The sequence below is a fragment of the Scyliorhinus canicula genome, chromosome 3 (assembly GCF_902713615.1).
Source record: "Scyliorhinus canicula chromosome 3, sScyCan1.1, whole genome shotgun sequence".
Taxonomy (NCBI): domain Eukaryota; kingdom Metazoa; phylum Chordata; class Chondrichthyes; order Carcharhiniformes; family Scyliorhinidae; genus Scyliorhinus; species Scyliorhinus canicula.
Genome location: NC_052148.1, coordinates 229,980,940 through 230,002,634, shown reverse-complemented (window position 1 = coordinate 230,002,634; position 21,695 = coordinate 229,980,940). Strand labels below are relative to the sequence as shown.

Genomic DNA, 21,695 nt, shown 5'->3' with positions numbered 1-21,695 from the left:
AACGTTCCGCAATTCTGGTTAAGTCGTCTAGATGTGGATGTGCTCAGTGGCATGATACAGGAGCATGACGAGCACGTGTTAAAGCATCTACAAGATGTGAATATTAAATGTTCAGAGCATAAGAAGCCAAGGAGCTTCACTCTGGAGTTTAAGTTCGAGTCCAATGAATATTTCACATACGAGGTGAGCACAAAAGTATACCAGGTGGATTTGTGGCCTGACAAACTTGACTCTTCATTCTTTAATGAATCTGAAATCATGGGGTGCATAGGCTGGAAGATCGACTGGAAGGAGGGCAAAAATGTCACGTTGAAAACAATTAAAACTAAACGAAGCACAAAGGTCACAGAAGTTATGAAGACTGTACCAAATGAATCATTCTTTAATTTCCTCAGTCTTCCTGAAGTTCATAAAAACTCAATGTTGACTTTGAAGTTGGTGGCCTCCTGCGTGAACACATAATTCAGTGTGCAATGTTCTGCATTACAGGAGAGATCATTGCAGACAATGTTGAATCCGATGATGAGTACTGAAAAGATATATATGATGACTTTGAAGATGATGCGGAAAGTAAGGGCAGGGAAGGTGAAACAGATGCAGACCAGTATGAACTACTCGTAGATCTCTTTCGCAGGAGCAAGGACAGGGTTAATGAAAAGGCCCAAGAAGCACTACTCCGGTGGTTTGGAAGGAACGACGAGATGGTCACGGAGGACACCCAGACTGCGCTGGAGACTGAGAAGGCGCACTCCAAAATAAAAACTGAGATTGCAGTTGCTGATACCTTAAAGGGCCAGCCACTGATCAAGCTAGAAACAGATGACATCGTGCCAATCTAAGAGAAATCACGACCAGAATGTCAGTATCATTATTTCCAGTGATGAGGAGCCAGTGAGCATTGCTTCAGTGAGCCAAGGGCAGAACCTGTTGTCGTAGATCGAACCACCACCCAGGTACCAGAAAGGGGCAGCACGGTAGCACAATGGGTAGCACTGTTGCTTCACAGCTCGAGTCCCAGCTTTGATTCCCGGCTTGGGTCACTGTCTGTGCTGAGTCTGCACGTTCTCCACGTGTGTGCGTGGGTTTCTTTCGGGTGCTCCGGTTTCCTCCCACAAGTCCCGAATGACGTGCTGCTAGGTAATTTGGACATTCTAAATTCTCCCTCTGTGTACCTGGACAGGCGTCGGAATGTGGCAACCATGAGCTTTTCACAATAACTTCATTGTAGTATTAATGTAAGCCTACTTGTGACAATAAAGATCATTATAAAAAAAAATTAAAAGGCCGCAGAAGTGGACGGGTCACACAACCCAGTGATGACGCATCAGTGCCTTAGGATGCTTGAGAATCCGCAGACCTGAGCACAGGGTGCAGACCAGCACCGCAACAGAGGCCGCCAAGCCTCAAAATAAGCACAAATGAATTTGCAAACCAATTGTTAAAACAAGACTGACAAAAGTAAAAAAGGTGAGGTCGTGACTGACAAGCCAGAGACAGAAAACACACAGGGAAGCAGCAAGCAGTACCGTGGCAAGAAACGAAAAAGAAAGAAGCTGATGATGCATTCATGGCAATCACGGATGCATGCCTTCCAAAGGCACAGAGTGAAGCGGATACAAAGTGAGAGGCCGGCACGTAAACCAGTCTTCGGAAAGGCTGGCAATAGCCCAAGTGATCACAGGGGTGATCCTGTGAGGGAGGCACAATGACCTGTGTGAAAGGGACAGACACTGACCAGATATCATAGAACATAGAACAGTACAGCACAGAACAGACCCTTCGGCCCTCGATGTTGTGCCGAGCAATGATCACCCTATTCAAACCCACGTATCCACCCTATACCCGTAACCCAACAACCCCCCCCTTAACCTTACTTTTTTTAGGACACTACGGGCAATTTAGCATGGCCAATCCACCTAACCCGCACATCTTTGGACTGTGGGAGGAAACCGGAGCACCCGGAGGAAACCCATGCACACACGGGGGAGGACGTGCAGATTCCGCACAGACATTGACCCAGCCGGGAATCGAACCTGGGACCCTGGAGCTGTGAAGCATTTATGCTAACCACCATGCTACCGTGCTGCCCACATGCCCATCATGTTTATTGACACCCTAGTTAAACCTGTTCACATTGCTTAAACATATCACAAATGTATAGTTAAAAATAGTGATCATGTTTGTCAACAAACATTAATGTTTCCTGAGGAAGGGGGATGTGGTTATATAGTTGGCGGTGCAACCTCCAATCAGGAGGTGACGGTACAGATCCACCATGCAGTTTGGAGACAGTGTTCATGTGACAAGGCACTTACATATAAGTGAGGGCAGATCCAGTGATACTCAGATGGTTATAAGATGTACATGAGGACAGTCATAAGGGAAGTTCCAGGGGAGTGTAAAGAAATTCCATGATGGGGCAGTACGGTAGCACAGTGGTTAGCACAGTTGCTTCATAGTTCCAGGATCCCAGGTTCAATTCCCAGCTTGGGTCACTGTCTGTGCTGATTCTGCGTGTTCTCTCAGTGTCTGCGTGGGTTTCTTACGGGTGCTCCAGTTTTGTCCAAAGATGTGCAGGTTAAGTGGCTTGGCCATGCTAAATTGCCCTTAAAGGTGGGATGGGGTGGCGATGGGGGCTTGGGTAGCGTGCTCTTTCCAAGGGCCGGTGCAGACTCAATGGGCCAAATGGCCTCTTTCTGCACTGTAAATTCAATGTTTTTTTCTAAGATGATAACTTGCTTTGTATCAGATTGTTACCTTACCACTTGTGTATTAATAAAGATTCTGGTTTGGACAAGTCACAAGCTGTTCTGTGGATTCCTTGCTAGACATCAAACACCGAATACAACAATATTCATGAGCTACATTACAGTTAAAAGTAAGTAAACAGGTGTATTTTAATGAAAATGACCGTCAAACAAGTCACTGTTTAGGACAGTAAGCTTCAACAAAGAGTGCATTCCTGCAAAATGTGAAATATTTTACATATAGAAATCTACACCATCTAAGGATTAGACTATTGCAAAACATCCTTCTACTGCTGACTTACAATTGTTTAATCTGTGCAGCTCCTTTTGGTAGTTGATTCAGATAAAGGTGAAAGTTAGTATGATCTTTAATAGAAAGAACTTTTCTTCCAGATTCGATGCAAAAAATAGACTGGCCCACAACATCAGGATTTTTGTTGTAGAACATAAGAAGATGTCTATAAAGATACCTAGAAAGTACAGGAGTACACATGAAATACTTGCTCTCTAATTTACATTATCTTTCACTGATGTTACATAAACTCCAATGTAATAAAATCTGTCTGTACTTTGCTCTAAATAAGAAAACATGTTAAAATGAATAAGTCACCAGTAAACATATTCGATACCGTCTTAATAACAAAGCCTTGCAGAGAAAATCCAGTGCGCTGTGAAGTCAGAATAATAAGGGATTTTGCTAACATTTATATCATGTGAATAGGAATATGATTTACCTTCCAGATTCTCTTCCAAGAGTCATACTTCACATGTCTGGAATGGGGGGAGGAAGCAACATGAAGGAAGTGCATGTCGGATATGGGTATGTCCCCATGTGACCAACCATACTCCTTCACAGCATAGAAGGAAGCGGCCTACTTTGGGATGGAAAAGCAGAATACTGCAGATGCTGGAAATCTGAAATAAGAACAGAAAATACTGATACACTCAGCAAGACAGGCAGCATCTGTAGAAAGAGCAACAGAGTTAACTTTTCAGAACTGTGGAAGACAGGAGAGATTGCCAGTGTGGCAGACAGGAGAGATTGAATTACAGAAGATACGGTCCTACAAGACCAAAGGGAATTGTGATGGAGCAGGAAAAGAAACAAAAAGGTGTCCAGAGTAGATCTGCTGCTGTAAGCAAGAGAAAAATAGAACGAAGGAGAGAAAAGGGGAAAAAAAAGTTCAGGGGTGAAGGTGGGAGCGAAAGATATGAGAGTTTAGTCTGAAATTGTTTAACTCAATGTTGAGTTCAGAATGCTAGAAAGTGCCGAACCGAAAAAAGATGTGCAATTCCTCAAGCTTATGTTGAGCTTCCCTTGAACAATACAGCAGGCCAAGGTGAGATGCCAGTTTGGATAGTAAGGTGGAGAATTAAAATGACAGGCCACTGGAAGCTCAAGGTCATGCTTGCAAACTGAATGGAGGTGTTGTGCAAAGTGGTCACCCAGTCTTTATTGGTTGTGAACTGCAGTGTTTTGTTGTGTGGCATGAATTGAGACTGTTTTTAAAAAAAAGTTCTGTAGAGGGTCATATGGACTTGAAACGTTATCTCTGTTTCGCTCTGCCAGGCCTGCTGAGTTCACCCAGCATTTTCTGGTTTTATTTTAAAAGGGGGATTGTCTAGTCTCTTAAAAATATGCTCCTCGTCTCCAGTCCCTCCAACCATAACTGTTTACTTACAGGAAACATTGACACACTTGGATTTCTACACAATGTTGAAGCTTCTTGCTCTTCCACATCTCTTACCTTTCAGTCATTACAACATCAGCATCATGTCTGCTTCGGATGCTAACCCTTTACTCTATTACCCCCAAAGTCTTCACCCCATCACATCCACAGCCTCCTAACACCGCCCCCCCCCCCCCTTTCCCAAGTCTCAGGCTTCACAAGATTAGCCTCCGAGCTGCTTCGATCAATTTCCCTGATCTTGTTTTGATCTCTTTTTGAGGTCAAGGATATTCAGTACTCTCCCGGTGAGAGTAATCTTCTCCCGAGTGGCTGTAGAGTTCGTAGTCAAGTCTTTCCTCCTCTTCAGGGTTGCATGGTAGCACAGTGGTTGGCACTGCTGCCCACAGCACCAGGGACCTGGGTTTGATTCTAGCTTAGGGTGACTGTGTGGAGTTGGCACATTTTGTCTGTATGGGTTTCCTCTGGGTACTCCAGTTTCCTAGGTGCTTTACGGTAAGGCCCCTGTACTACAAGTACGGGGGTAGATCCCTGCCTGCTGGCTCCACCCAGTAGGCGGAGTATAAATATGTGTGCTCCCAGTACAGCAGCATTTCGTCAGCTGCTGTCGGAGGCCACACATCTCAGTGTAATAAAGCCTCGATTACATCCTACCCTTGTCTTTGCGTAATTGATAGTGCATCACTCCGGGAGTCCAGAGATGTGCACATTAGGTGGATTGGCCATGCTAAATTACTCCTTAGTGCCCAAAGCTGTGCAGGTAGGTGGGGTTATGGGGATAGGGCGGGGGCATGGACCTAGGTAGGGTGCTCTTTCAGAGGGTCAGTTCAGACTCGAATTGCAGGGCCGAATGGCCTCCTTCTGCACTATAGAGATTCTATGGATTTGGGTAGTAAACCAAAAGTTTTCTACTGGCATTTTTCCCAAGGATATCAAGGTGCCATGGTTTCTCCTTTCCTGGCCTGTCTCAACCCGTAACCATCTTGGCTGTTGAATTTTTTCAATGATTGGTAGTACCTCCCCTCTATTGATGTCAGACCCATACTCTCCCCCCTGGCTTCAGCAGTGGCAGCTCACATGCTCTATGCCTGTGATTAAAGTTCCGAGCCTGGTTGTTTCTCTGGTCTTTATTGCACTACTTCACCCTCGTGTCGTCATTCATAGTGACATTGAATTTGAGTTTGTGTGTCAGAAATGGAAGCTGTGTTCCCAATTTCTAACCATGAGTAACACTGATGATAAGAAACCATCTGTAGGGATGAGGATGGATGACTGAGAACTAGATTAAGGTAATTTTTTTCTTTCATAAATCCTTAATAGTTTGTTCCCTCTCTCGGTCTCTCATATAGGTTACCTATATAAAGCCATATTCATTGGGTTAGAATGGAGGAGCGTTTCTGCAGGGAGTCGGGGTCGAGGGTGCTGGCAACAGCGCCGCTCCCGATGGCCCCAGAGAAATACTCAAGGAGTCCGGTAGTAGTGGCGACGCTCAGGATCTGGAGGCAGTTGCGCCAACACGTTAGGTTGTAGGGGTCAAGGGAAATGGCGATTTGAGGGAATCACAGATTTGAACCTGGGAGGTGGGATGGGAATTTTCGGACCTGGGAGGAGAGGGGAGTTAAGGTACAAAGAACAAAAAAACAAAGAAAGGTACAGCACAGGAACAGGCCCTTCGGCCCTCCAAGACTGCGCCGAACATGCTACCCGTCTAAACTAAAATCTTCTACACTTCCGGGGTTCCTATCCCTCTATTCCCATCCTATTCATGTATTTTTCAAGATGCCCCTTAAACATCACTATCATCCCTGGTTCCACCACCTCCTCCGGCAGAAAATTCCAGGCACACACTACCTAAAGTACTTAAAAGACACTAAAGGATTTGTTTCTGGGAGGCCGGCTTGCGAAGCTGGAGGAGAAATATGGGTTGGGGCAGGAGGAGATATTTAGATATATGCAGGTTCTAAATTTTGCCAGGAGAGGTTTATGGAGTTATTCTGGGAGCAGATAAGGTATCACGGGATAGGATTAAGGAGAAGTGAGAGGAAGAGTTGGGGGCGGGCATGGAGAAGGGGTTCTGGTGTGAGGTGATTCGGAGGGTGAATGCCTCAACTTCGTGCACATGGTTGGGGCTGATACAGTTGAAGATGGTGTATAAAGCACACCTCACAAGGATGAGGATGAACCGACTTTTTGAGGGGTTGGAGAATGTTTGTGTACGTTGTGGCGCTGTGTGTGTGTGTGTGTGTGTGTGTGTGTGGGTCCTGCCCAAAACTGAAGGGGTATTGGAGGGAGGTCTTTCAGGTAATCTCAAGGGTGGTGCATGTGAAGCTCAAATCAGGTCCCCTAGAAACCGGGATTGGAAGCGGGTGTGCAGGCAGATGCCTTAGCCTTGCTGGTGGATTCTGTTGGGGTGGAGGTCGGCTTCTCCGCCCTGTGCCTGGTGTGGGGGGTTCATTGGTGTTTTGTATTCAAAATATTGGGATATGTTTGAAGGTGGGTGGGATGAGGGGACTGTTGGCTGGGGGATTGCCATTGTATTTGTTGTTTTTGTTAATTGTTTGTTGTAAATATGATGAAAAGGGCTGGGATCTAAACATACAAGAATATGTGTCCTACCGAAAGGACAGGCAGATGGGAAAAAGGGGTGGGGTTGCATTGTTAGTAGGGAATGAAGTTAAATCGATAGCAAGGAGCGAAATAGGATCAGAAGGCACAGAATCTCTGTGGGTTGAGTTGAGGAATCGCAAAATGTAAAAAGACCCTGATGGGAGTTATGTACAGGCCCCTAGCAGTAGTCAGGATGTGGGGCAGAAAATAAATCAGGAGATAGAAAAGGCATGTAAACAAGGCAATATTACAATAATCATGGGGGACTTCTATATGCAGGTGGACTGGGAAAATCAAGTTGGTAGTTGATCCTAAGAAAAGGAATTTGTGGAATGTCGAAGAGATGGGTTTTTTAGAGCAGCTTGTGACAGAGCCTACTGGAGAACAGGCAATTTTGGATTTGGTGATGTGTAATGAGGCAGACTTGATTAGGGAACTTAAGGTGAAAGAACCCTTAGGGAACAGTGACCACAATATGACAGAAGCTGGAATCAGATGTAACAGTATTACAATTAAATAAGGGTAACTACAAAGACATGAGGGAGAAGCAGGCCAGAGTTGATTGGAAAGGGAGCCTAGCAGGGAAGACAGTAGAACAGCAACGGCAGGAGTTTTTGGGGGTTATTCAGGAGGCACAACAGAAAGGAAGAGGGAAACATGCCAAGGGGAGGACGAGGCCTCCATGGAAGTCAAGGGCAATATAAAAGCAAAAGAAAAAGCATGCAAAGTGGCGAGGATTAGTGGGAAGCCAGAGGATTGGGAAGCCTTTAAAAGCAAGCATAGGGTAACTAAAAAAGGAATGGGGAGGGGAAGAAGAGAAAATATATGAGTGTAAGCTAGCTAGAAATATAAAAGAAGAAATGAAGAGTTTTTTTCCCCAATATATAAAAGGTAAGAGAGGGGCAAAAATAGATTTTGTACCACTGGAAAATGAGGCTGGAGAAGTAAAAATAGGAAAGAAACAAAGAAATGGCAGAGGAACTAAATAGTTACTTTGCATCAGTCTTCACGGTGGAAGACACCAGTGGGAAGGCAGAGCTCCAGGAGAATCAGGGGGCACAGGTGAGTACAGTGGCCATCACGAAGGAGAAGGTTCTGGGTAAACTGAAAGGTCTGAAAGTGGATAAGTCACCTGGACCAGATGGACTACACCCCAGGGTTCTAAAAGATAGCTGAGGAGATTGTGGAGGGATTGGTGGTGAGCTTTCAGGAATCACCGGAGGCAGGGAGGGTCACAGAGGAATGGAAAATAGCTAATGCAACACTGTTGTTTAAGAGAGGGTGGCAGACAATGGGAAATTATAGGCCGGTTAGCCTGACTTGAGTCATTGGTAAGATATTAGAGATTATTAAAGATGAGATTGCAGAGTACTTGGAAGTGCATGATAAATTTGGACTGAGTCAGAACACCTTAGTCAAGAGGAGGTCATGTCTGACAAATCTGTTAAGAGTTATTTGAGGAGGTAACAAGGAAGTTAGACAAAGGAGAACCGGTGAATGTGATGTATTTAGATTTCCAGAAGGCATTTGACAAGGTGCAGCATAGGAGACTGTTAAATAAGTTAAGAGCCAGTGGTGTTCAGGGTAATGGCATGGATAGAGGATTGGCTGACTGGCAGAAGGTAGAGAGTAGGGATAAAGGGGTCTTTTTCAGGATGGCAGCCCGTGACTAGTGGTGTGCCTCAGGGATCTGTGCTGGGACCACAATGATTCACAATATACGTTAATGATCTGGAAGATGGAACTGAAGGCACTGTTGCTAAGTTTGCAGATGATACAACAATGTGTAGAGGAACAGGTCGTATTGAGGAAGCAGGCAGGTTGCAGAAGGACTTGGACAGGCTAGGAGAGTGTGCAAAGAAGTGGCAGATGGAATACAACGTGGAAAGTGTGAGGCTATGAACTTTGAAAAGGAGGAATAGACTATTTTTGAAATGGGGAAATGCTTAGGGAATCAGAAGTACAAAGGGATTTTGGACTCCTTGTTCACAATTCTCTTAAGGTTAACGTGTAGGTTCAGTTGGCAGTTAGGAAAGCAAATGCAATGTTAGCATTCATGTCGAGAGGGCTAGAATACCAGAGCAGGGATGTACTTCTGAGGCTATAGAAGGCTCTAGTCAGACCCCATTTGGAGTATTGTGAGCAGTTTTGGGCCTCGTATCCAAGGAAGAATGTGCTGGCCTTCGAAAGGGTCCAGAGGAGGCTCACAAGAATGATGCCTGGAATGAAGAGCTTGTCGTATGAGGAACGGTTGAGGACTCTGGGTCTGCACTCTGAGTTTAGAAGGATGAAGGGGGATCTTATTGAAACTTACAGGATACTGCGAGGCCTGGATAGAGTGGATGTAGAGAGAATGTTTCCACTTGTAGGAAAAACTAGAACCAGAGGACACAATCTCAGACTAAAGGAATGATCCTTTAAAACAGAGATGAGGAGGAATCTCTTCAGCCAGAGGGTGGTGAATCTGTGGAACGCTTTGCCACAGAAGGCTGTGGAGGCCAAATCACCGAGTGTCTTTAAAGAGATAGATAGGTTCTTGATTAATAAGTGGATATGGGGTTATGGGGAGAAGGCAGGAGAATGAGGCTGAGAAAAATATCGGCCATGATTGAATGGCGGAGCAAACGCGATGGGCTGAGTGGTCTAATGCTCTTCCTGTGTCTTATGGTCTATGCAGGCAGCGGTAATGATTGTCCATGCCTGGACTCCGGTCCCAGGGGACACCCAATCCCACGGCCCATATCCTGATAACACCCCCGGTCCTCCGCCCACGCTGGCACACGCCAGAGGTGCCAGAGCATGGCATTCTGTTGGCCGCCCAGCTTTAACCACTATTTTTGGCTGATACGCAATTCTGCGCCGATGTTATTCCGGTATCGTTGGATGGAAAATCCCGCCCAGTGTATCAAGATTTGATAGTGCAAACACGTCTTCATAACAAGAGCGTAGAAGGGGGTGTGCGTAGCAGGGGATGACCAAGGGATGGGGCCTGAGACCACGGTGTCCTGGCACGGACCGTAATTGCCTCAGCCGACAAGGTAGCCACCTTGATGCACCCCGACTGACTGACCGCAGAGTGATACTGGTTGTATGGATGCAGACACCCCACTCTAGCCCCTTCCTCCATCCCAACTGGATGGCACCTGCCAGCAAGGCATCACGCGGCCCACCCAAGGGCATACCCATGGTGGGTTCTACAGAAGGGAGCTGGACAGGGGCCGCAGAGCATACTTCTGGCAATGGTAACACCAGCCACCAGTACCCCTGCCGACAGGGATGGGTGCCGGGGCCACCGTGTAGCCCATTGGTCTTGGTTTGGCACGGGGGTACACACCATGCTAACATTTCTGCCTTTCACCCCCTGCAGACAATGAATATTGGAATCCAAACAGGAATGGTTGCCACCATCTTAGCCACCACTAGTCCAGGGGGATGCACTGAGGTTCTACAAGCAGGAGATGCTCAGGGAGGACCCTGCAGCAATGGAGCTTGCCCCAAATGAACAGGAACCAGCTAGTGAGGGTGGTGAGCCAGCTGCTCAACAGGCTGAGATGGTGGGAATGAGGTGTCGCATCAGGTCTCGTGTGTATTGGCGGCACCTCTCACTCAAGGACCTGCTGGACCGGGCATGTCGTAGAAGACCCCGGCTGAGCAGGGGGACCCAATGGCATACCTGCTGGATCATGTTGCACCTGTAATCATGGGGATATGGAGAGGACACCTGTCCCTGGTTGCCGTCGGGGTGAGGGTCGCCCTGAACCGTTTCACCATGGGGCCTTCCAGGCACAGAGTGGGGACCTGTCAGGGATCTCATAGACCTAGGTGCACATCGCACCATCACGGAGGCCCTGTATGCCCGTTCGGCACAATACATTAGGTTTGATGTGTACCGAGCCCACCAGAATGCCCGGGCAGCAGGGTATGCCGCCATCACCAGGATGCCCCAGGTCCAAGGGGTGCATGTCCCCCTCCGAGCGCATGAGGGGGTGGTCTTCACAAACCGAAAGGAGTTCCACTCTATGAACGTGCAGCTGGTGTGTGACCACAAGATGCACATCATGCATGTCTGCAGCCGATACCAAGGCAGCATGCACAGCACCTTCATCTTGGTACATTCAACAGTTCCAGACACCTTTGAGGCGCTCCCCTGGGTGAGAGATGACTCCTGAGTAACAGGCGTTAACCACTGCAGTCATGGCTGATGTTGCCTATCGAGAGAACACAGACCAACGCTGAGACCCGCTACAGCGACACCCATGCCATGACCAGGGCGGTGATTGAATGGTGCATCGGTGCCCTGAAGATGTCGTTCAGGTGCCTGTAATGCTCAGGAGGTACCCTCCAGTACTAGGGGGGTCCCCCATATCGTCAAGGCCTGATGCATCCACAACATCGCACAAGAGGGGCGACATGCTGGAGGATGAATGGCAAGCCCCATCTGACAAGGAAGATGCGAGGGAGGGCCAGGATGGGAGGTCTTTGGCCCAAGCTGCCACAAGAGGCCGCACAACGTGCACGCCAGGGCCGGTGCGCATGGGTGCTCTAAGCGCCTCCAGGTTCACCGACCAGGGGGCTTGACTGACAGTGGTAGGAACATCCTGCCCCACCCCCACAACCTCCCCTACCACCAGCCGACCACATCCCCCATGTTTCCTACCTGCCTAACTATGGGATGTTGGTCCTGGGATGGCAGTAAGAACTGGTCTGGTCCATGGGATGGAGGATGACGCCGATCCTCCCTGCGAAGAGCTCCGCATTGTTCGACAACGTCTGACTTCTGCCACGGTAGCACTTTCCACCATCTACGTGGGTGAGCTCTGCATGCGCGCTGGCCATCCCATCATACATCCCACCGAACCCTAGAGGTGGCGGAACTGGCGGCCCTGGCTGTGCCCACCTCCAATGGCCGCCTATTCTATAGTCCATCTCTCACATCCTTCTGCAGCGGGGCAGGTTTGCAACATTTGTGAGCATGTGTTTGTGAAAATGTGAACATCTTTCTACAGTGTCTAACTTTCTGGCCGTACTAGCCTCATTGCCTTTCTGGCTATGTCTCGGTGGATCTTCAGGCAGTACATTAGGGGTGGAGGTGGCCTGCTGCGATTCCCACCCTGTGTCCCCTTTGGCGACCGCCCTCTGGAGTGACCGGGCCTGGATGGGCCCGATAGTCTCTCAGGTGACTTGATGCCACCCTGTTCTTCCCGCTGCCCACCTGCGGGGGTCACCGGCATGGGCCCCATTACCTTCGCCTCCCTTGGGGTGCTCGATAGCCCCCGGGGCAATCCTTGGACTGGGCTGCAGGGAGAGCTCCGGAGGCTCCCCGACACTTGCTGTCAGACTTGGAGGCCCGTCTGTCATCTTGGCAAGGGTCTCAATGCTCGCAGCCATAGAGCAGAGGGACATGGCCACCACCCTCTGGGACTGTGCCAGGTCCCTCTGTGACACGCTCAGGTTAGCTAGCACCCTGGAAATGCCATCAACACCTGCAGCCAAGACACATTGGAACATAGGAATTAGGAAAAGAAGTAGGTAATTCAACCCTTCGAGCCTGCGCCGCCATTCAATCAGATCATGGATGATCTCTTCCTGGTTTGAAATAGACTTCCCTATCTGCTCCCCATATCCCTTTAGCCAATTTGTAATATCAGAAATATATCTATCTCCTTCATGGAACCATTTACTGACTCAGATTCCACCGCACTATGGGGCAGCAAGTTCCACAAATTTCCCACCCTCTGCGAGAAGCAGTTCCTCGTCATCTCAGTTCTAAATCTGCTGTCTCTCAACGTAGATTTCCCTACAATGAGGAACATTTGGTCTATGTTTACTTTATCAATCCCTTTTAGTATTTTATACAACTCGGTTAGGTCCCCTCATCCTTTTAAACTCAGGGTATAAGCCCAAAGTGACCCTTTCATCCCCAAAATTATCCAATCTGGTGAACCTCCTCTGAACTGCCTCCAATCCCACCGCATCCTTCCTCAAATAAGGATACCAAAACTGGACACAATACTCCAGATGTGGTCTCCCCAACACCGTATACAATTTCAACAATGCTTCTCTACTTTTAATGTCCAGTCCTTTTGCAATAAATGGCAACATTCCATTTGCCTTTTTAATTACATGCTGCACCTGCATACTGACTCTCTGCGATTCGTGAACAAAGACACCCAGATCCCTCTTGAATCTGCTTTCCATTTAGATAATAATTTGCCGTATTACTTTTTCGGCCATAATAGATAACCTCACACTTCTACATTTTGGATTTGGATTTGTCACGTGTACCGAGGTAAAGTGAAAAGTATTGTTCTGTGTGCAGTCCAGACACATCATTGCACACATGAAAAACACAGCACAAATGATAAATACACAATTTCAATACCTAGACATCGGGTGAAGCATATGGAGCGTAGTGTTACTCAGTAGAGAAGATGTGTGGAGAGATCAGTTCAGTCCATAAGAGGGTCATTCAGGAGTCAGGTAACAGTGGGGGAGAAGCTGATTTTGAATCTGTCAGTGCGTGTTCTCAGACTTTTGTAGTGCCTGCCCAATGGAAAAGGTTGGAAGAGAGAATAACCCAGGTGGGAGGGGTCTTTGATTATGCTGTCCACTTTCCCCAGGCAGCAGGAGGTATAGATGGGGTCAATGGATGGGAGGTGGCTTTGTGTGATGGACTGGGCTATGTTCATGATTCTCTGTTGTTTCTTATGGTCTTGGGCCAAGCAGTTGCCATATCAAGCTGTGATGCAGCCAGATAGGATGCTTTCTATAGTGCATATATAGGATATATAGACGCTCTTGTGCTTTCTTGGTCCATAAACTCCATCTGCCAAATTTTGGCCCAGTCTCCTAGCCTATCTATGTCCGTCTGTAGAATCTATATCGCCTCTTCAATGCCTGCTTTCCCACCTATTTTAGTATCATCTGTAAATTTTGCTATGTTATAATCTGTCCCTGCTTGCAGATCATTTATATAGATTGTAAACCGTGCGATGCACTGCAGTGCAGATCGTTTATGACTGGGCCGAGTTCTGGAGCGTCACTGCAATGTCCAGGCCCTGGTACATAGCTGCCTGTGTCAGGGCAGCCCTGTGCCTCAGCCACAACCCACACAATGCCTCAGGCCTTGGTCATCCTGATCCATGGAAGATACTTTGCTGGAAACCTCACAATCTTTAAAAAGCACTTGGATGAGCACTTCATCACATTCAAGGATATGGGACAAGTGCTGGTAAGTGGGATTAGCTCAAGATTAGGGGTAGTTATTGTCGGTGCAGACTCGATGGGCTTTTCTGGGAACTTTTCTGCGCTGTACGGCTCTATGACTCTGTCTATGGCTTTAACATAATGAAGAGTTCCAAGTGCTTTACAGAGGCATTATAAAACAGCACGACACCAAACCATGTAAGGAGAATGGTGTGAGGTCAAATGACCAAAAGCTTGTTTAAATACATAGGTTAATGAGTATCTTAAAAGAGAAAAGTGAGGTAGAGAAGCAGAGAAGTGAAAGGAGAGTATTCCAGAACTTAGGGCCTTAGCAATTAAAATTGGGATGCACAGAGATAGGGAGAGGTAAGGCCAGGAGAGATTTGAAAACATGGATGAGAATTTTAAAATCCTGATGTTGCTTGATTGAGAGTCAACATAGATCAGCAAGCAAGGGGTGATAGGTAACGGAACTTGCTGTTAGTTAACACATGGGCAGAGTTTTGGATGATCACAAGATTTAAGGAGAGAAGAATGTGGGAGACCAGCTAGGAGTGTATTCGAATAGTCAAGTTCAGAGGGAATGTAGGTATACGTGGTCTTTCACAAAAAACTGCCATGGGATCTTTCAAGTCAAGAAAAGCAGGCTGAAAAGCCATAGTTCAAGGTCTCCTTTGATAGGCAGCATCTCCAGCAGTGTAGCAATCCCTCACTATTGCACTCAAGCCTCAGCCTAGAATTTGCGCTGAAGTTTCTGAAATGGGACTGCAGGATGTGACAGATGCAAGCCAGTCTTATGCAAATGGCATTGTGGATGTGAAGCAGGGCCGGCTCAAGGCACCGGCAACTCGGGCTGTTGCCCGGGGCGCCATGAGCTAGGGGGCGCCAGACTCGGGTCCCGCGCATGCGCAGTTGGGCCGGCGCCAACCAGTGCATGCGCGGTGGCCGCACTCCCCCAGTGTGGCCGCACTCCCCCAGGGCGGCCCCCCCCCCCCCGGTCCCCCCCTCTCCCCCCGGTCCCCCCCCCCCCCCCCCCCCCCCCCCCCCTCTCCTCCCCTCTCCCCCCCCCCCCCCCCCTGTCCCCCCCTCTCCCCCCCGGTCCCCCCCCTCTCCTCCCCCTCCCCCCCCCCCCCCAAGGGCGACGAAGTTTAGCTTGCCCGGGGCGCCAGCAACCCTAGGGCCGGCGCTGATGTGAAGCAAAGCTTAAGAGCCAGAATGAATGAGGATGTGAAGCAAAGCTTAAGAGCCAGAATGAATGGGATACATTAGTGGAAAATCACAAGTGGAGGAGCTTGTTATTGAAGGATAATGAACTTGCTGAGATAAGGGAGTTGATATTTTAAGTCGTGAGCCGACTCATGACTGTAAGTCGAATAGCCTTGAGAAACAAGGAAGATGGCCAGATGACAGGATATGAAATATGGGAGCCGCTTGCACCTATGGCTAACGCCTGCTAATTAAGCCAAGACTGCTACATACTCATGTGCCAATAGATAACCCCAAAGTCTGTAAAATTATGTACTGGAACTATTGCAATAACAAATTTACGCTTTGTAATGGGAGCGAGCTCAAGTGAATGTAAGGGACAGCCCCCAAACAATACACATAAAAAAAGGATGTTTTGAGCAAAACTTTGGCACTCTCCAAGGTGGTTCTCCGGAATACCTCGAGAGCGGCCCCAATAGTAATAAAGAATATTCTGAAGTACGAACGTACTCGAGAGTACTTTCTTCCGGACTGAGAGACGAGTAAATAAATCAGATTCACAGCATGAGAGGCAGCAGGCTGATTTTACGACTTGTAGCTATCCCACAATTCTAAAAATAGTTTTTCTTCACCTTTTGTTCCAATAAAACTGTACACTGAATAATGACTCTTGATTTTAGAATATTATATACTATACCTCAATAGGGAGCGTCTTGCAGTAACTACAGCATGAGAATCATGCACGATTCGGCCTTCAGAAAATAAAGGATCATTGCAGTTCATCTCTCCTGTTCCAACTGCAACAACTTCATAAGGCTGTCCATCTAAATTCAAAATGTAATAATTCTCAATGGAAAATGAGTTACATAGCATATCCAGCATACAAACAGGCCATGCGTCCAACAATGTTTATGCTCCATACAGGTGTCCTCCTCCCCCTGTGCACCTAATCATATCAGCATAACTTACACCTAACTTACTCAGATTTTATCTATCTTCCTCTTAAATACATCTATGTAGTTCACCTCAATTGCTCCTCCAGATAGCAAGTTCTACATTCCCACTATTCCCCAGATAGAAGTTTCTCCTGAATTTCTTACTGGATTTATAACTGACTATATTGTATTTTGTGCCCCTGGCTTTGACTTCAAGTTGAAACATCTTCTCTACCTCTGCCTGATAATGGGGAGACAGTGGCATAGTAGTATTGTCAGTGGACTTGTTTTTTTTTCTTTATTAATTCATGGGATGTAGGTGTCACTGGCTGGGACAGCACTTATTGCCCATTCCGGAGGGCATTTAAGAATCAACCATGTTGCTGTGGGTCTGGAGCCACATGTAGGCAAGACCAGCGAAGGAAGATTTCCTTCCCTACAGGACATTAGTGAACCAGGTGGGTTTTTACAACAATCAACAATGGTTTCATGGTCGTCATTAGACTTTCAATTTCAGATTTTTATTGAATTCAAATTCCACCAACCATCCTGGTGGGATTCAAACCCAGGGTCTCTGGATTACCAGACCAGTGTTAATATCATTACGCTATTGTCTCTCCAGTAATCCAGAGATGCAGGGTACTGCTGTGAGGATCTGGGTTCAAACCCCACCATGGCATATGCCAAAATTTGAATTCAATAAATATCTGGAATTAAATGTCTAATGCTAACCATGAAACCATTTTCAATCGTCATGAAACCCATCGGGTTCACTTATGCTTTCTAGGAAAGAAAATCCGTTGTCCTGACCTGGTCTGGCCTACATGCAGTTCCAAACCCACAGTAATGTGGTTGAGCCTTAAATGCCTTTTGAAATGGCCTAACAAGCCATTTGGGGCAGCAGGGTAGCATTGGGGCAGCAGGGTAGCATGGTGGTTAGCATAAATGCTTCACAGCTCCAGGGTCCCAGGTTCGATTCCCGGCTGGGTCACTGTCTGTGTGGAGTCTGCACGTCCTCCCCCTGTGTGCGTGGGTTTCCTCCGGGTGCTCCGGTTTCCTCCCACAGTCCAAAGATGTGCGGGTTAGGTGGATTGGCCATGCTAAATTGCCCGTAGTGTCCTAATAAAAGTAGGGTTAAGGGGGAGGTTGTTGGGTTACGGGTATAGGGTGGATACGTGGGTTTGAGTAGGGTGATCATGGCTCGGCACAACATTGAGGGCCGAAGGGCCTGTTCTGTGCTGTACTGTTCTATGTTCTATGTTCTAAGCCACTTGGTTGTATCAAACCGCTAAAACATCTAAAAGGAATAAAACCAGACAGACCTCCTGGCATCAACCTAGGCATCGGAAATGACAACTGCAAAGTCCTAATTACTAATGCCTGGTGGCTTGTGCCAAATTTGTGCCACCACAACGAGCATCCCTGGGTTTGTCCTGTCCCAGTGGCAGGCCAGGCCCAGCCGAGGTGGCAGCACAATGATATACAGTCAGTATGGAGTTCCTTGCGAATCCTGAACATTGACCCTATTAAATCTCGTGGCATCAGATCAAACATGGGCAAGGAAAACTCCTGCTGATTACCACATACCAGTCCCCCTCAGCTGATAAATCAGTACTTCTCCATGTTGAACACCACTTGGAGAAACACCAAGATTGGCAAGGCACAGAATTTATTTTGGTTTACGATGTCAATGCCCTTCACCAATATGCCACTACAGACTGAGCTGGCCAAGTCCTAAAGGAAATGGCTGCTAGACTGCATCTGTGGCAGGTGGTGAAGGAACCAGTTAGAAGGAAAAAGATACTTGACATCATCCTCACTAATCCGCTGCCACAAATGCATCTATCCAGACTTCTGGTGGCGGCCATGGAATAAGTGTCGCACAGGGTGGCTCCTGCTTGAAAGTGTTGGTTTTGGTCTCTTTTACCCGAATTCAGGGGATTTCAGCAGAAAGGTTGTGCGGAGAGTGGAGGGGGATCAGTTCTTCCCTGCATAGACATGTTTGCAGTTTATCAAACTTGACAGAAGACAGTGAGATCCCTGGCTAAAGAGTTGGAGGAGACACATGGTGCAGTATCAATTGCAGGGGAAGGGTCGTTACTGACTGGAATGGAGCAGTGGTGTCTGACCATAGTGACCAGATTGTGTAGCAGGAAGCGAAGACGGCGATCCTGGGGTACATGAGAAAGATCCAGCAAGCAAAGGGGACCGGGAAAACAGGTTCAGGTGGCAAAATCTTTGATTGTGAGCCTACCAGAGGGAGTGGAAGGAACGAGTACAACGGGCTATGTCGTGAAGATGCTGGCCAGGCTGAAGAATGACAAAGTGCTGGACAAAGCCCTGGAGGTGGAGCGAGCCCATAGTTCCTGGAGGCAGAAGCCAAGAGCAGGGAAGCCACAGCAGGTGGTGATTGTGCGTATGCACAAGTTCCGGGACAAGGAAACGATTCTGAGGTGGGCCAGAGTGCAGCAAAATTGCGATTGGGAAAGAAACCAAATTCAGATTTACCAGGACATTGGTGCAGAGCTGGCCAAGAGACGGGCAGGGTTCAACAAGGCAAAGGCAATGATGTACCAGTGCCTGATTCGGTTTGGGGTGTTGTATCCAGCCAAACATTGGGTCAATTTTGAAGGCCAGGTGTATTATTGTGGGATGCCGGTGGAGGCGAATGACTTTATTAATGAACACAAGTTCAGAGACTTCCATGTGGGTGGAAGTTCAGTCTCTGTTAAATTTTGTTAAATGTTTTAGTTCGCCGATTGGGAAAGGTTGTTATGAGGGTGGGTGCACTACCCGCTATTTTGTTTTTTTTCCCATTTGTGTTTTGAAGTTAAATTGTTCAGAGGGGGATCTTCAGTGCTGGGGTTATAATGTTTAATTGCATTGCACTCGTGTGTGTTATGCTCTGTACACTGCATGAAAGAGTTGTTGGTTGGGATGGCAGGGCGGTTCGAGAATATTCTGTATGGGGGTCATTTTGAAGTGGCATTGGATTTGATGCAGGGTACTGGGAGGGGGACCAGGGACCAGGGAGGAAGACTGGAGAAGCAACGGGTGTAGGAGGGATGGGGTAGAGAGACAATGGGGTAGAGGGTTAAGGCTTTTGGGTGGGAGTTGCCACGCCAGCAAGAAATTCTCGTGAACGGAAATTAAGTGAGAAGGGAGCTGCAGTGGTTAGTCAATGGGGGGGGGGGGGGGGGGAGAAGAGAAGAGGGAAAGGCAACAGTTACGTAGGGTGAGCTTGGCCATGGATGGGGCAGGGGGCCATCTTGGGTGGGCCCAATTTAATTTTTCATTTAGAATGAAGATGGGGGGGGGGGGGGGGGGGGGGGGGAGATGGATTGAAGCATGAGGGTGTTGATAGCGGACAGCGGGAGGGTGGGGGGCAGAAGCCTCCGGTGAGAATCATGACATGGAATAATGTCCGCAGGCTAAATGGGCTGGTTAAGTGGTCCCAGGTGTTTGTGCACTTGAAAAGTTTGAGAACAGAGTTAATTTTCCTGCAGGAGACACATCTCAGGGGGAAAGATCAGATGAGGCTGAGGAGGGGCAAGTATTCTATTTGGCGTTTGACTCAAAATCGAGGTGGTGTTGCCATATTGCTGAATAGGAAGACGGAGTTTACAGGGGACGAGGAGGGAGATTTGTGATAGTGAGTAGGGTGCTGGTGGGGATTCTGGTGGTATAGGTGAATGTACATGTGCCTAATTGGGATGACGCCGGATTAATGAAGAGACAAGTTAGGAACGATCCGGATTTACCCGCTCAGCAGCTGGTTATAAGGGGGGGATTTTAATTGTATACTGCAGCTGAGGGTGGAAAGGTCGAGCCCTAAGGCGATGGGAAGGTCAGGAATTGCGCAAGAGCTGGGAGGGTGGATCCATGGGGATTTTGGAGTACTCCTTCTCACAAGTCTATCGGGTAGATTCCCAGATTGACTTTTTTGTGGTAAACAGAGTGGTGTTGATGGGGGTGGAAGGAGCGGAATATGCAGGGATAATGATTTTGGACCATGCTCTGGACTATCTAGATGTGAGACTTTGCTTTTTGGGTATATTTAATGAGGCGGTGGAGAAGGGTGAGCTACCAGCAGCGCTTGCGCAGACGTCGATTTCGCTGATCCCAAAAAAGGAGACGGGTCCGCATGAGTGCGGATCCTATAGGCAGCACGGTAGCATTGTGGATAGCACAATGGCTTCACAGCTCCAGGGTCCCAGGTTCGATTCCGGCTTGGGTCACTGTCTGCACATCCTCCCAGTGTGTGCGTGGCTTTCCTCCGGGTGCTCCGGTTTCCTCCCAGTCTAAAGATGTGCAGGTTAGGTGGATTGGCCATGATAAATTGCCCTTAGTGACCAAAATTGTCCTTGGTGTTGGGTGGGGTTACTGGGTCATTGGGATAGGGGTGAGGTGTTGACCTTGGGTAGGGTGCTCTTTCCAAGAGCCGGTGCAGACTCGATGGGTCGAATGGCCTCCTTCTGCACTGTAAATTCTTTGATCTATATCTTGCTGCTGAACATTGACATGAAAGTCCTGGCAAAGGTATTAATGAAAAGGTTGGAGGGGTGTGTGCTGGAGGTGGCCTCAGAGGACCAAACGAGGTTTGTGAAGGGGAGGCAGCTTTCCAGTAACATTAGGAGGCTGCTAAACGTAATTATGACCTTGGGGTGATGTCGGAGATGATTGTGTTAATGGATGCAGAGAAGGCCTTTGACTGGCTAGAGTGGAGTTATTTGTTTGAAATCCTGGGGAGTTTTGGTCCGAAGTTTGTGGCGTGAGTTTTGTTGCCGTATGTGTTCCCCCATGGCAAGTGTGCGAACGAAAGAAACAAAATCAGGGTATTTCGGGCCGCACAGGGGAATAAGGCAGGGGTGTCCACTGTCCTCGCTGCTGTTCACACTGGCGATGGCACGTCGAGCCTCAGCTGAATGGTCGGCAGATTGAGAGAGGGTCATGCACCAGATGTCGTTGTATGCAGATGACCTGTTGCTGTTTGTGACGGACCCATAGAAAGCATGGGCAGTGTTTTTTTTACCTGGAAGGCAGGTAATCTGTGCTACTCAACTCTGTTACAGTAGAGGCTTTGGAAGAAGGCTTGAAGTTGTCCAGAAGTTTTACAGGTTTATTGAGCAACACAATTTAAATAACTGCGTGAGTTCTTACTTTAAGAACTGTACTAGTAGAAAGGTTACATTTTTATACACTACAACTTGGCCTGACCACACTCGCAGCCGAGCTAAATCTCTGCCTCAGTTCTCCTCACGGCCTACTCCATCCAACAGCCCAGAGGGCTGCTTGCTTCCCCTTTT

At 47.8% G+C, this 21,695-nt stretch overlaps 1 protein-coding gene across 5 annotated transcripts in view; it reads right to left on the bottom strand.

The window, feature by feature from the left end:
* The window catches only part of LOC119963358 (adenosine deaminase domain-containing protein 1-like), a 141,273-nt gene that overhangs the window by 47,102 nt on the left and 72,476 nt on the right, over nt 1-21,695 (bottom strand). For all 5 annotated transcript variants that reach the window (XM_038792384.1, XM_038792387.1, XM_038792383.1 and 2 more), the window contains 2 exons: nt 16,152-16,278; nt 3,050-3,217 (listed from right to left, as the gene is read on the bottom strand). In XM_038792384.1, coding sequence (XP_038648312.1) covers nt 3,050-3,217; nt 16,152-16,278 — 295 coding nt within the window. The remainder of the gene's footprint in view (nt 1-3,049; nt 3,218-16,151; nt 16,279-21,695) is intronic.